The sequence below is a fragment of the Scyliorhinus canicula genome, chromosome 3 (assembly GCF_902713615.1).
Source record: "Scyliorhinus canicula chromosome 3, sScyCan1.1, whole genome shotgun sequence".
Classification (NCBI taxonomy): domain Eukaryota; kingdom Metazoa; phylum Chordata; class Chondrichthyes; order Carcharhiniformes; family Scyliorhinidae; genus Scyliorhinus; species Scyliorhinus canicula.
Window position 1 is genome coordinate 83224399 of NC_052148.1, and position 15554 is coordinate 83239952.

General features: G+C 42.9%; 1 protein-coding gene across 1 annotated transcript in view; it reads right to left on the reverse strand.

Moving 5' to 3' along the window:
- fancg (FA complementation group G) overlaps positions 1-15554 on the reverse strand; it is a 66484-nt gene that overhangs the window by 37800 nt on the left and 13130 nt on the right. The window contains 5 exon segments of the mRNA XM_038790797.1: positions 5915-6059; positions 6869-6966; positions 6968-7002; positions 11713-11869; positions 14974-15164. Coding sequence (XP_038646725.1) covers positions 5915-6059; positions 6869-6966; positions 6968-7002; positions 11713-11869; positions 14974-15164 — 626 coding nt within the window.

A 15554-nucleotide genomic window follows, 5' to 3' on the forward strand; every position in this document is an offset into this window, starting at 1 on the left:
TGGCGTCATGTAGAGGTATGAGCCTGGGTGACATGGTAACGGCGCCGTTGCCGCTCTCCCCTAAGAGGTTTACCACAAGCCCAGTGGTGGCGGCAACCCTAAGAATCTGGGGACAGTGGAGACGGCATCGGAGGGGGGGGGGGGGGGGGGGGGGGGGGGGGGGGGGGGGGGGGGAACAGGGGGCTCAATGGAGGCTCCATTGGGTGGCAATCATCGGTTCATCCCAGGGAACAAGGATGGGGGATTTAGGGGGTGGCAGAGGGTGGGCATCAGTAAATTGAGGGACCTGTTTATTGGCGGGAGGTTTGCGGGCCTGGGGGAACTGGAAGATAAATTTGGGCTTCCCCAAGGGAACATGTTCAGATACTTGCAGGTAAAGGCGTTTGCTAGGTGACAGGTAGAGGGATTCCCTTTGCTGCCCTCACGGGGGACGATGGACAGAGTGCTTTCGGGGGTGTGGGTCGGAGAGGGGAAGGTGTCTGACATCTATAAGGTAATGCAGGAGGTGGAGGGGTCGTCAGTGTAGGAGCTGAAGGCTAAATGGGAGGAGGAACTCGGGGAGCAGGAACTCGGGGAGCAGATAGAGGACGGAACTTGGGCGGATGCCTTGGAGAGAGTCAACTCTTCCTCCTCATGTGCGAGGCTTAGTCTCATCCAATTTAAGGTGCTGCACCGGGCCCACATGTCCGGGACTAGGATAAGTAGGTTCTTTGGGGGTGAGGACAGGTGCACCAGATGTTCGGGAAGTCCAGCGAACCACGCCCATATGTTCTGGGCATGCCCAGCACTGGAAGAATTCTGGAAGGGGGTGGCGGGGACGGTGTTGAGGGTGGTTGGATCCAGGGTCAAACCAGGGTGGGGACTCGCGATTTTTGGAGTTGCGGTAGAGCCGGGAGTGCAGGAGGCGAAAGAGGCCGGTGTCCTGGCCTTTGCGTCCCTAGTAGCCCGACGAAGGATCTTGCTACAGTGGAAGGATGCGAGGCCCCCCAAGTGTGGAGACCTGGATCAGTGACATGGCAGGATTTATAAAATTGGAAAGGGTAAATTTGCCCTGCGAGGATCAATACAAGGGTTCTATAAACAATGGCAGCCTTTCTGGACTTCCTGGCTCAAAGATAGGTATCTTGGTCAATAGCAGCAGCAACCCCGGGGAGGGAGGGTTCCTTATTGTAGTTTCTACTATGTAACTTAATATTGGTATTTTATTATGGTTCGTTGTTGTTGTATAAATTCAAAATTTTCAATAAAAATTATTTCAAAAATAAAAACTAGTCTGTGAGACAGCTCTCCCACCTTTGGCACAAGCCCCCAGGTGCAGGGTTGGGTTTGCCGTCACCAAAAAGAAAATGCTGGAAATCTCAGCAGGTCTGGCAGCATCTATAGGGAGAGAAAAGAGCTAACGTCTTGAGTCCAGATGACCCTTTGTCAAAGCTGTTGTCCTTTCCGGTGCCTGGTTCGATGGCAGGTGGTCCATCCGATTTCATTCTTTGTGTTTTCGTAGCGATTGAATGCAATCTTGGGCAGCACGGTAGCACAGTGGTTAGTACAGTTGCTTCACAGCTCCAGGGTCCCTGGTTCGGATTCCCTGTTGGGTCACTGCCTGCGAGGAGTCTGCACATTCTCCCAGTGTGTGCGTGGGTTTCCTCCGGGTGCTCCCGTTTCCTCCCACAGTCTAAAGATGTGCAGGTTAGGTGGATTGGACATGGTAAATTGCTCTTAGTGTCCAAAAAAGGTTAGGAGGGTTATTGGGTTACGGGGATAGGATGGAGGTGTGGGCTTAAGTAGGGTGCTCTTTCCAAGGACCAGTGCAGACTCGATGGGCTGAATGGCCTCCTTCTGCACTGCAAATTCTGAATCTGAGTGGCAATAGTAAAGTAGCAATTTTAGAGGGCATTTAAGAGTCAACCACATTGCTGTCGGTCTGGAGACAGACCAGGTAAGGAAGGCAGATTTCCTTCCCTAAAGAACATTAGTCCTTGCTGTACCTGGATGCTAGTTTTCTGCGATTCATGCATGAGGACAACCAAATCCCTCTGCATTAAACCACTCTGGTTTCTCTCCATTTAGGTAATAAGTTCCTTTCCAATTTTCCGACCAAAATGGATACCCTCCACGTTAAATTTATATGCCAAATTTTGGCCCACTCACCTAACCTATCTGTATCCATTTGTAAATGTACCTTTTATTTCCTCATTGCAACTTACTATCCCACCCATTTTATGTCACCTAACAAATTTAGCTACAGTACCTTCTATCCCTGCATCCAAGTCGGTAATATATGTTGTAAATAGTTGGGGCCGGGGACGAAACCCAGTAGTTAAATCTTGCCAACCAGAAAAAGACCATTTAGCCCGATTCTCTGCCTCCTGTTGGTTAGCCAGTCTTCTGTCCCATGTGATCTTACCCTGCGTATTAACCTTTGTACCACCCGTTATTAAGGTTCTTCTGGAAGTTCAGATATACTACATTACAGGATCCGCATTCTCCACTTGGCTTGTTACATATTTGAAAAATTCTAGTAATTTAGTCAAACACTATTTACTCTTCATAAAACAAACCATGCTGACTCTGATAGATTGTGTTTGAACTTTCTAAATGTCCTGTATTGCTTCCTTAATAATAGATTCTAACAATTTCCCAACAACAGATGTTAAATTAATTTGTCTATAGTTTCCTACTTTCTGTCTCCCTCCTTTTTGAATAAGGACGTGACATTAGCATTTTCCAAACACTGGACCCTTACCCGCATGCAGTGAATTTTGGAAAATTATACCTAATGGATCCATTATCTCCACCACCATTTCCTTGAAGGCCGTTGGATGTTGGCCATCAGCACTGGGGACTTGTCTGCCTTCAATCTCAATCATTTGTTTAGTATTTTCTCCCGATTGATGATGATCATTTGAAGTTCCTCCCTTTATATTACTTCTGCATTACCTGTTACTATTGGGACGGTACTCGTGTCCTCCACTGTGAAAACTGAGGCAAAATGTTGATTTAGCACCCGTGTCATTTCTGCATTCCCCACTATTAACTCCACAGTCTTATCCTCCAAGAGACCAACATTGGAGAGAGAGTGAAGAAGAGGTCACCAGAATGGATCCAGGGATTCTTTTAAAAATAAATTTAAGAGTACCCAATTCTTTTTTGCCAATTAAAGGGCAATTTAGCGTGGTCAATTCTCCTACCCTGCACATCTTTTGGGTTGCGGGGTGATGCCCACGCAGACAGTGACCCGGGGCTGGGATCGAACCTGGGTCCTCGGCGCCATGGGGCAGCAGTGCTAACCACTGCACCACCATTTTGAGTACTCAATTAGTTTTTTCCAATTAACTGTCAATTTAGTGTGGTCAATTCACCTACGCTGCATATCTTTTTGGACTGTGGGTGTGAGGCCCACACAAACATGGGAAGAATATGCAAACTCCACACGGACAGTGACCCGGGGCCGGGATCGAACCCAGGACCTTGGTGGATCCAGGGATGAGAAACGTCATTTGTGAGGATAGATTGGAGAGGTTGGGACTGTCCTCCTAGGAGAGACGAAGACTAAGCCGAGATTTGACAGAGATGTTCAAAATCATGAAGAGGCTGGACAGAGTAGACAGGGAGAAACTGTCCCTGCTCATAAAAAGGATCATGAAAGAGAGGGCACAAAGTTAAAGTGTTTTCAAAGAAAACAAGATGTGATGTTGGAAAAAAAAAAACTTTCACACAAGTGGTTTGGTTCTGGAATTCATTGCCTGGAAGTGTGGTGCGGCAGGTTCAGTCCAGGCATTCAAGAGGACATGAGATGATTACTTGAATAGAAACAATGTGCAGGGATACGGGAAATGGTCAGGGGAATGGCACAAAGTCATAATGCTAAGTTTAGAGAGCTAGGGTAGACATGATGGCAAATGCCTCCATCTGCACTTCCAGAGTTCTGTGATTTTGTAACTGACAGTCAGCACTTAGACCAAAGTTCGGAACATCACTAATCGTGAGCACGGGTGTGGCTTGAGAAGGTAATAAAGACCAGCTTTCAGTCATCAGCACATACGTCAGTTTGAAACTGAAGACAGGAGACTGTTTGTAGCAGGAGCAGACTCTCAGATTGGTATGTTAAAACAGCTCCAAAATCTTAGTGAAGGCTTTGTGACTCCTCATTCAACCAATTACATGGCCCCAGTGCTGCATACCTAAATTTGGTTTATTTGAAGACAAAGCAAGCAATCTGTATTCAGCCATTTTATTTCTAATCAAAATGTATTTGCACAGGAGTAACACTACGTGACAGCAGAATATCATCTTCGATGTGTGAGAAATCAACTTGCGGGCAGCTAGGCGTAAAGGGACGAACCAGAAGAGTCGATAACTATAAGTCACTGTCTCAGAAAATGGGGCTAGCATTTCAGACAAAGACAGGGGTTTCTGGATGCTCAGTCATTCAAGTATATATATTTATTTTTATTTTTATTTTTATTTATCCAATTAAGGGGCAATTTAGAGCGGCCAATCCACCTACCCGGAACATCTTTGGGTTGTGGGGGAGAGACCCACGCAGACACGAGGAGAATGTGTAAACTCCACATGGACAGCAACCCGGGGCCGTGCTAACCACTGCGCCACCCTGATCATCAAGTATATTCAAGACTCAAACTGATAGATCTTTGTACTGCAATGGAGTCATAGGAGATGGGGATTGTGCAGGAAAATGGAGGGAAGTCAAGGACCTCGATATGATTGGCCATGATCTTATGAAGAGTAATGATCTTATGATCGAGCAAGATGCATCATCAAACTACAGTAGTCCCCCGTTATACCGTGCTCCGCAATACCGCGGTTCACGATATACGGCGAGGGGGCTTATGGACCCCAACTGTCAGCTTCCCTCTCCGGATCAAAGTGAACCGGCCGCTGAAATTGACACTGCCGGCTGACTGGAGGGAGATTCAGTGAGAGAGGAGCAGCGTTCCTGGTATGTTTCTGTGGGTTTCCTAATATGAACTAAGGGAACTAGGTGGTGGGTTATGCAGATTCTATTCATATAGTTTCAAGGACCAGGAGAAATTGATGCTGTCAGTTTATTATAGCAATCAAACCTGCAGCCACTGCTGGCATATTGGCTCTGCAACTTTTTTTTTGGACCGGAAGCATTGGATAAAACCTTTTATCCAAAGGGGGTCTGATCTCTCCCCCCGCCCCCCGTAGACTCACAATGGGAAGCGCATGCATAGATTTTTAAATACATTTAGACGTGCTACTTTCTTACTTTAACTTATATTTAACTTATGGCAGCATAATGTAAGTTAAAGTAAGAAAGTAGCACTTCTAAATTTATTTTAAAATCTATGCATGCGCTTCCCATTGTGAGTCTACGGGGGTCAGATCTCTCCCCCCGCCCCCCGTAGACTCACAATGGGAAGCGCATGCATAGATTTTTAAATAAATTTAGAAGTGCTACTTTCTTACTTTGACTTATATTTAACTTATGGTAGCATAATGTAATAATTCTGCAGTCAACTAAAGTAAGTTATTATCAGAACTCTGATCGAAGGTTTTATCCAATGCTTCCGGTCCAAAAAAAAAAGTTGCAGAGCCAAAAAACCCCCATCGTGGATATCCGCGGCTCGGATGCAACGCGGGTGGCTGTCTTGGACCCCAACACCCGCGTTATAACGGGGGACTACTGTATTTCACTGGAATGCAGAGACCAGTTCAATGTCTAACTGCACTGTGCAATGGTACCTTTCAGGACAAGCCAATTCAGTGCATAGCCAGATGCAAAGCGTAAACATTTGCAAACAAATTGTGTCCAGAGACGACAGTAATTAGCCTCACATTTTAATAACATTTGTCCCACGCTAGTTTGTTGAAAAATTGAAAGGCACATGAATCAACAATAGTGCAAAAGAATAAAACTAGAACTCACCACGTCAAGATGGTTAAGAGCCTCAAGCTCAGCTTCCACCATGTCCAACTTTCGATACACCATGGCAGCATGGTACAAAGCCGCAAGGCAATGGAAGTCTGCCTGAAGAGCCCACCTGAAATATTGCAAGGCAGTTTGTGGTCTGTCCTAAAACCGATAAGTTCAAAATCATGATTTTGATGCAAGTATAATAAATATTTATAAAATCTTATTCTTACATATAAAACGGAGTTCGGTCATATTCAATAAAGTTTGGTGAAGTTTTAATTTACAAACACTTTGGCTGGGCACAATTTGTTGAATTAATTGAAACAAGGATGAATGCTGCTTCACCCTTGGGAAAGATGGGCACCGCTTAAATTGAATCGCATTTCCATCCTCCCGGGCAGTTTGAATGTAATCTGTTTTCAGTGATGCCGTGACTGCAGACGTTGCCTAAACTGGGGTCCAAACTTGAACCACGCAATGGTGTGTTATACACCATCATGTCAGATTCCGTATACATAAAGTTACGGTTTAAAAATCACAAGGGACTATGACCAAGATTATGCCCCCATCTATAAAACCCATATTTGGCGGCTGCAATTTTTTAAATGGCGTTAGCTACCGCACTTCAATAAATGATATACTTGAACTCTTCGGTATTTCTGTTTCTCCCTATCCTTTTACTGTCCGAAATTTGACTGTTTTGGTGATTTAAATTGCTGCTGAGAACAAAAATAATGCAGGAATTACTTCCTGTAATCTGAATGAGTTCACTGTGTACACTGTACTTGAGACAAGCTCCAGATACAGGAACTGATATTTAACCATGGTTCCATATGTAACAAAAGTAGGACAATTAATTGCCCTTTACCAAATATTAATTTTTAATATTCTTCAGCTATTTCCCTTCACTCTTACTAAAACAATTCCTTTTCTTTCACAATGCAATCCATTTAATGCTTTTATGTACCATTTGGGGCTGAGCTGTAGCCAATCAGAGTATAGATTTCTGCCAGAATTCTTTTAGAGCAAAGCCCTTCAGCTGCTTGCTGCAAAATATCAATAGCGTTCCAGATAATTGCCTTCTTCCATTTTACAAAACCCTATGGACACAAAATATGTTTTTAAATATATTTTATTCCAAATGTAGCAAAGACAATACAACTCCCAAACAGCCAAAGAACAAGCAAATGTAGTGCAAACAAGTTTGTCATCTTTTGGAACAACAAGACTTAACCCAGTCATGCGCGCTTTGGCCAGGTGTGCCCGGTACCACCTTCAGTTGCATCAGGCCCAGACTAGCGCAAGAGGTGGTGGAATTCACCCCGGACAGAATCTCACTCGAATCTTCCCTCTAGCTCAAGGCCCCATTCCTCCTCCCACCTCTCCCTCGTTTCATCCAGCAGCCGCCCGTACGATGCCTGAAGTCTTCTCCTCTCCCAACTCATCCTACGATAGCATTCTGTCCAGCAAAGTGCGCTTTGGTAACAGAGGGAATGGATGGACTCCTTGCAGAAAATCCCGTACTGCAGGATGTGAACGGGATCCCTTTCGGGAGTTGAAATTTCTTCATCAGCTTCTCCAGACTCATAAACCTAACGTCCACGCACATGTCTCTATTTGCCTGACAGTATGTGAAATCAGGGTACAATATTTTCAAGCAGAAAATACAATTGCGTTCCAATTTACTGGTATAAATCACTAAAACACTGCTTAGAATGAGAAAGGAAAAAATATCAATCTTTTCAAGCAAGGGTCACTTGTGGCTGGCTCTACTGGGAGAAGAGAATATATACAAACACGCACCAATTAATCAAACACCTCGAGTCTTTAAACTTCTTTTGTGTATTCTAACCAATGAGTAAGCAAGCTGCAGGAATGCATCAATGATGAAGCGACCAGTTATGATCAAAAGACAAACGTCGCAGACAAAACAAAGGTCAATCATTCTTTGCATTTTGATGGCTTTGATGTTTCAGGCCTCAGACCTCTCTTCGGGACTGGCAAGTATTATAGATGAACATTTCAAAGCTTTTATCCTGCTATTTCCATGTCGCATTTCTTTTACACAGAAAATAAGCCAAAGAAGGGACAAGGAATCAAAACGATTGAGGCACATATTATTACCACAAAACTATTATACTCATATTGCCTATGCACCCTGCTGTATCTGCCTGCATCCCACTTTGGTGGCATTATTCTCCTTCTTTCAATGGACATAAAAGCAGTTCAGAGAAGATTCACTTGATTGATTCCTGTGATGAGAAGGGTTGAGCCTGTATCCATTGGAGTTTGGAAGAATGAATGGTGATCTTATTGAAACATACACAGTCCTGAGGGACTGGACAAGCTGTCTCACTTTGAGAGACAGACTAGAACTAGGCAACAGTTTGTGTCTCCATTTAAGACCAAGATGAGGAATTTGTTTCTCTCTGAGGATTGTGAATCTGTGGGACTCTCTTTCCCAGAGACAGGTAGAAACAAGTCATTGAATATTTGAAGAAAGAAGTAGACTAACAAGGGATTCAATAGTATCCAGGGTAGGTATCCAAATAGATTTGAGGGAACAATCAGATCAGCCATGATCTTATTGAATGGCAGAGCAGGCTTGAGGGGCCAAACAGCCTACTCCTAATTCGCATGTTCATATGTTTCCTGCACTTCATTTTATGTGGAGCAGTTTGAGACATTGAGAGATTTGATATTGAAATGTAAATTTTTATTTAATAGGCAAAATTCTCAAAAATTAATGTTGAAAGAATTATAAAATGAGGATCTATGACAAATTGATCAATATGCTCTTAAATGTGCGTCAAAGCAATTTAACTCAGAATGACGACACTGGTCAATCCTTCAAGGGTGATGTATGTGATGAGATACCGATAAAAGTTCATATTTTCCAAAGCACTCAATGCACTGTTGTCAAACTCTAACCAAATTTTCCTAACATTTTAAGAAAGTAATTGTATGATTTTGCAAATCACTTGCAACTCAAAAGGTGCAAAAAGAAAAAAAAAATCTTTCCAATCTCTTATTTTCAAAAAAACTATTAGTTTGTCACTGAATTTCAGCTGGTTGTTCCTTCAACGCCGAACTCCAGGCCTGGAGCACATAATCCAGGCTGACATTTCAGTGATATGCTCCAAGTGCCATTTTTCAGATGAGATGTTAAGCAAAGGCCCTATCGTGCCTGCTCGGGTGGACATAAAACGAACATTGGTAGAATAGAAAGGCAGTTTTCTGGATGTCCTGCTCATGTTTATCTCTCAGCATACTTATGAATGTGCAAAATAGGACCAGACGTAGGTCATTCGACTCCTACAGCCTGCTCCGCCTGTGTTTCAATTTTTACATTCCCATCTAACCCCGATAACCTTGATTCCTTTGCCTAACAAGAATCAATCTACCTCCACCGTAAAATTATTCAATGGTCCTGCTTCCACCCACCTTCTGAGGCAGAGTTACAAAGTCGCAGAGGAAAAATGTCATTATCCAAAAAGGGTGACCCCAATTTTAAAACAGTGCCCCTAGTTCTAGGCTTGCCCACAAGTGGAAACGTCCTTTCCACGTCCACCTTGTGAAGACTGTTCAGGATCTTATATCTTCAATCAAGCCACCCCTCACTCTTCCAAACTCCAGTGGAAACAAGCTCATCCTGTCAAACCTTTATTCATAAGACAACCCACTCATTCCAGGTAACAATTTAGTAATCCTCCTCTTAACCATCTCTAACGCATGCCATACTCCCTTAAAAAAGGAGACCAATATTACAGTTTTCAAGGTATGGTCTCAATCCCCTATATAACAGAAGTATAACAGCCTTACTTTTATGTTCAATTCCTCTTGTAGTCAAGGATAGCATTCCATTAGCGTTCTTAATTACTTCTGTACCTGCATACAACATTTTACGACTCATGCACCAGAATACCTCAATCCTTCTGCACCTCGGAATTCTGCAGTAATTTCCTGTTTTAAGTGATACTCTCCTTTTTATTCTTCTTGCCAAAATGAGCAACTTCACATTCTCCCACATTATACTCCATCTGCCAGAATTTGTCCACTCACTAAACCCATCTCTATCCATCTGCAAACTCCTATGTCGTCTTCAGAACCTTGCCTATCTTCGTGTCATCTGCAAATTTAGTTAGCATGCCTTTACTACCCTTACTAAGTCATTGATATAAATCTTAAAAGGTTCAGGCCCCAGCACAGACCCCTGCGGGATTCCATTCGTCACATCCTGCCAATCAGAAAAGGACCCTTTATGCATACTCTCTATTTTCTGCCAGCCAGCCATTCTACTTTCCATGCTTCCACCTACACCACAAGCTTATATTTGGCACTTTATCAAATGCTTTCTGGAAATCCAAGTACAAAGATTTGCAGGTTTGGTGGATTGGCCATGCTAAATTGTCCCTTAAGTGACCAAAAATATGTGTAGGTTAGATTAAGGGGATAGGGCAGGGGGGAGTCAGCTTGGGTGAAGTACTCTTTCAGAGGGTTGGTGCAGACTCAATGGGGCAAATGGCCTCCTTCTGCACTATGGGGATTCTATGATACAGCACACCTACTCTATAAATCATTTGCTATATGTGACTTGTGGCATTAATTGACCATCAGATTTTCCTATTCACTTGCCCAAATGTTCCGATCGGAGCCAAACCACTGTTTCCGATGCTAATTAGTCAGAAAACCACCCACGTACCTGCAGATGATGTTTCTATCCAAAACACCCAAAGGAGGATTCTGCAGAACTGACTCCGTGCAGGAATCCAGAGCAAGTGAAGGGAATCTACAGAGAAGCCACATATCCTTTGTAGGCACAAGCTGCCGGGCTCTGGGAAGTACTTCAAGGTCCCCAAGCTTCTCAGTGCGTAGGTGAATGGGAGGGTGGGCGAGTGCGTAGGTATGTAAGTGGTCAGGTGAGTGAGGTAAATGGCACTGTGAATAGGGTGCATCAGTATACCCAGGAGTTAGACTGGGATTTTTCTGTCTAACATTTCCCAGGTAACTATTCAGGTACAGCAGAATGGTCTCCCCATGCCTGCGTGGGTTTCACCCCCACAACCCAAAGATGTGCTGGTTAGGTGGATTGGCCATGCTAAATTGCCCCTTAATTAGAAAAAAGAAAATTGGCTTATCTACATTTTTTTAAAAATAAAAAAGGTATGGCAGACGGTTTGAAGTGTGCTTAATATCTTTTTGAAGGGTCCTAAGGAATTACCCATCAGAAGTTCAAATTTCCCAGGCAATTCCCATGGAGCCAGTTGTTGGAACTTCACAGGGTCTCAGGACACATCTTGGATCATAGATCCAGACTCTTAACAATCTGGAGACCAGAAGATCTGGGCCATTGACTGTGAAGCACTTTGAGATGTCACAAAAGGTGCCACACAAGTTAAAGTTCTTTGTTTTACAGTGAAGAATAGTGGTACAGCGCCACACAGTGGTGTGACAGAAGCTCACACTTAGGGTTCCTATCTGTGCTGTGTCTCAGCAGGATTGGGGGGAAAAAGGGAAGTCCACAAACGGCATGACAAAATACTGCTGGAAAACTCCTGCCCGAAAAAATTAAATACAGTATAAAAACATGATTTTATCTTGGATGAGAGAGAATACATTTAGAATGGTAGGGTAATGGATCCAGACTTCTGTAAGGGGTTTCTTGCAATTGATGGCATGCAAAATGTCACAACTTGTGTGACTCATTAATGTGATTCAAGCCAAAGATTTTCATACACAAAATAAAACATTACTGATCATACATCAGCTGAGAAGTTAACAATTATGTCCATAATTGGTTAGACTAGTACCTTGAATAAAAATAGCACAGGTATAAATCAACTCTCCCAGACTGCTGAGCCTCTGTACCAACATAAGATGACTTCCACTTCTATCTTTTAAAAGGTCACCAGCTTTAATGCATTGCAACAAATCAGAGTGCGAATTCAAACCAGAGCCTGACAAACCCTAAAAAAAACAGGAAAGGTGATAATAAATAAAATAAGTAATAAATAACAAAAATGAACAATGAGTTTTATTTTTACATTACTGAAGTGCTATTCCAAAGACGAAAGGCAGCATGCATCAAAGGCAAGTATTTTTCAAACTAACAATTACATAGTATACATTTTATTAACTGATTATAGAATAGCCTTCGAAAATGTATTGCCAGGTGGCCAACATGGAAAATAACCAGCACCAGCAGCAGACTGTTGAATTTGGCTGAATGAAATTTAAACTTAGTTGCCTTCATCAATTTTATGTGGGCCTCTAGAATGCACCAGTTATCCTTTTGCTGAATAATACTGAGCAAAGCTGGGTCACTCTCACATGAGTAAAGTAAAATAAAACAATAGATCAAGAAAAATTTTTCAGTGTCCAAATCACAATTTCATTATTTTACCATAAATAATTTTTAATTTAATATAATTCTTGTATTTCTATAGGCTTATATTGCATTGTTTTCTAAATTAATTTCATATTTTAAAAATCAATTTAGAGTATCCAATTATTTTTTTCTAATTAAGGGGCAATTTAGCAAGGCCAATCCACCTATCCTGCACATTGTTGTGGAGGTGAGACCCATGCAGACACGGGGAGAATGTGTGAACTCCACACGGAGTGTGACCCGGAGCCAGGATCGAACCCAGGTCCTTGGCGCTGTGAGGCAGCAGTGCTAACCACTGCGCCATCATGCTGCCCACTTTCTAAATTAATCTTTTTTTTTTAAACTGGTTACTGAAGTGGTGCAGCACCATGGGACTCCTCTGCAGGGTGCAGTGGATAGGCAAGATGCATGTTCCATCAACCTTTCCCGCATCGGACCATACAAAATACTCCAAGACCAACCCTAAATTTTAGATTATTAGCACTTCGCAGCTTGTCAATTTTGGCGACATGTGAAAATTGCCTTCGCAAGTGACTGTTTCTGGGAGAGCCACCTGTACTTCTTTATGGAGATTATGAAATGCACTCCCTGTTTAGGTTATCGCCACAGAAACCCTCATCCTTCGGTGTTCAAAACATTTGTTTATATATTTTCTGCTCTAACTATTTTGATTAATATAAATAACCAATTAAATGAACAGAGGGACAAATTAAAAGGACACTCCCTTAAAGGGCAAATGCCTGAAACAAAAGCAAATAACAAATGAGACTTAAAACATGAACCAAAATGTGATTAACGGCGTCAATAAGGCACCCCAGACCCTGCGGTGCCCAATGGGCACAGAAGGTCTCAAGGACACTGCATTCTCCCTCTCCAGGAATACCTGGCCATAAACGTAGCCGTGGTGGAGGGGCAGACAATTGGGTTGGTCAAACCCCGCGATCGCCCGCTGCCTGGACCTGTTGATGGCAAGTTTAGCCAGGCCCAGGAGCAGGTTCATGAGGAGAGCCTCCTCCTTCACACCCCCCCCCCCCCCCCCCCCCCCCCATAACCACCACCACCAAGTGCCGTGAACCGATGCAACCTATGGCTGTATGGTACTGCTGCATGCAACCCCCTCCATCCCAGGTCCCCGATGTTAAGAAATATCTCTAGTTACCCTCATGAGCCAAGGAATGATAATGGACCAGCTTTGAGAAAAAAGCATTTTCAAGTCTACAGTTTACTATTAGCCAAGTGCATCCACTAACCACGTCTAATTGTCTGCTCTAGCCATAAATTAGGCAATAGAAGCCTCATTGAACAGGCGACGCACACACTTTCCAACCAGGGCAGCATTAAACAGCCTGGCCTACACACCAGAGCTTTGAAATCTGATTGACAACTTTATTCAAGTGCATTTTTTCTGCTATCTTCAGAAAGCCAGGAGTCCAAAATTTGTAGCTCATGTCATTTCCATACACACCTCACCAATAAAATCATTTAAAGTCCATTCGAAGGCTCACTACGCCAGAATATTTGAGTTTCAGTTCATCGAAAGTGCTTGCCTCAGAAGATGGGTTGAGCACATGTTGAGGGATGTGCTGAAGTGTGGGGCAGTCGCCACAAAGAATCAAAGGGGACAGGCCACTTTCTCAAAGCCCTGCCACTAAAGCATGAGATTGGAACCCTCAAGACCCTTTGGGCTATAATCACCAGAGAATATTTGTCACAAAATGTCAATGTACACTAAGTATGACTTGGAATTGTTAGTAAGGCACCTCAGCGTGTCATGTACGGAAATAAACTGATCTGCTTTGCACTTTCATGTTAAATTTGAACCATTATCTACTGTGCCTGACCAAATTTGCAACCGCACACATCCTCGTGAACTATGGACAGTGAAAAAGACCATAAGTACTTTAGAGAGGCACAGTATTAGCATTAATGCATCTTTCAAAGCCCCCACACAGGTCAAAAAAGGTCCCAAGTGTTTCTCGGAATCATCAAACATGGCTAATGGATTGATGGATTAGAATTACTCTAGTTTCAGTGGAGTCAGCTAATCCTTTACACAGTCTATGCAAAATCCCCAATTGTAATAATGAAAACCCCTTGTGTTCAGTACTGCATCTCCATGTCCTGCACACGCACTCCCCCAAACTGTCCAATTTGACAATAGGTGAGATGATGTTCAGTTTACCTGTGAACTGTTCTATTCCACAGTAGGCAAAAACAGCAGAACACTGCCCGTCATTGGAAACACTCGAGTACTATCGCTATAACACTTTTTAGCAAGGGATTATAAAGTGCATCATTATAGCACTATCTTAACCCAACAACATGAACCATCCCACCGAGGGAAACATCTTCTTCTTTCTGTGTGCGCAGGGTTTTAAGTACTTCTCTCAAAGCCCCCACAGAAATCAATATAAGGTTTTCAACACAGATGAAAAACTGTGTTTCTCTGCTAACCAAACATTATTTGGGTCTCAGAAAAGCATCTATGCATCACTCACTTGTCAACATTCATCTGCTGACCAATCTACACCTCAACATATGAGATTGGGCTTGGGAAATTAATTGCTTTGGGCAAGCTTTTTGCTGAAATAAAACATTAGCACAGGCCACATACAAATCCTAAAAATGGCCAAAAAAGATTGCAGCAATAATCAATTAATCTCTATCTGCTTTCCACACTTACTCTGTCTCTTAGTAAGCGAAGTGCAGCATCAATCCTATCCAGTTGATTACTAACCAGCCATAGCACACACTGTAAGTAGATCAGTTGATCAACTGCCTGAATAAATGCTGGGTCATGGATGCTCTGAAATATCATTCCCCATAATTTCACAATGTCCAGTCCATCAAAATGTCCACCATAAGCTTCCAATCCTGTTTTAAAGAAATGCAAAAAAACCATGAAACACCAAGTGACCGTAAAAGTCTTAAATCCATAACACAATAAGGAATATTTCATTATTATGATCATTGTTATATTATTAAAACACTTGGGTCAAGCAGGAAACAAAGAAAGTTAATTTCTATTGTATAACATACTATCAAATGGAACAATGACAGTTGCAGCAAGGGTAAAGAAACCATGCCAAAATTTATAAAAACACAGAAGAAGCATTCTCCATTCATCCAGTCCAGAAACAGCCTCACAAAAGACCAATCATGAAAATGAAAAATCGCTTGTCACAAGTAGGCTTCAGATGAAGTTCCTGTGAAAAGCCCCTAGTCGCCACATTCCGGCGCCTGTTCGGGGAGGCTAGTAGGGGA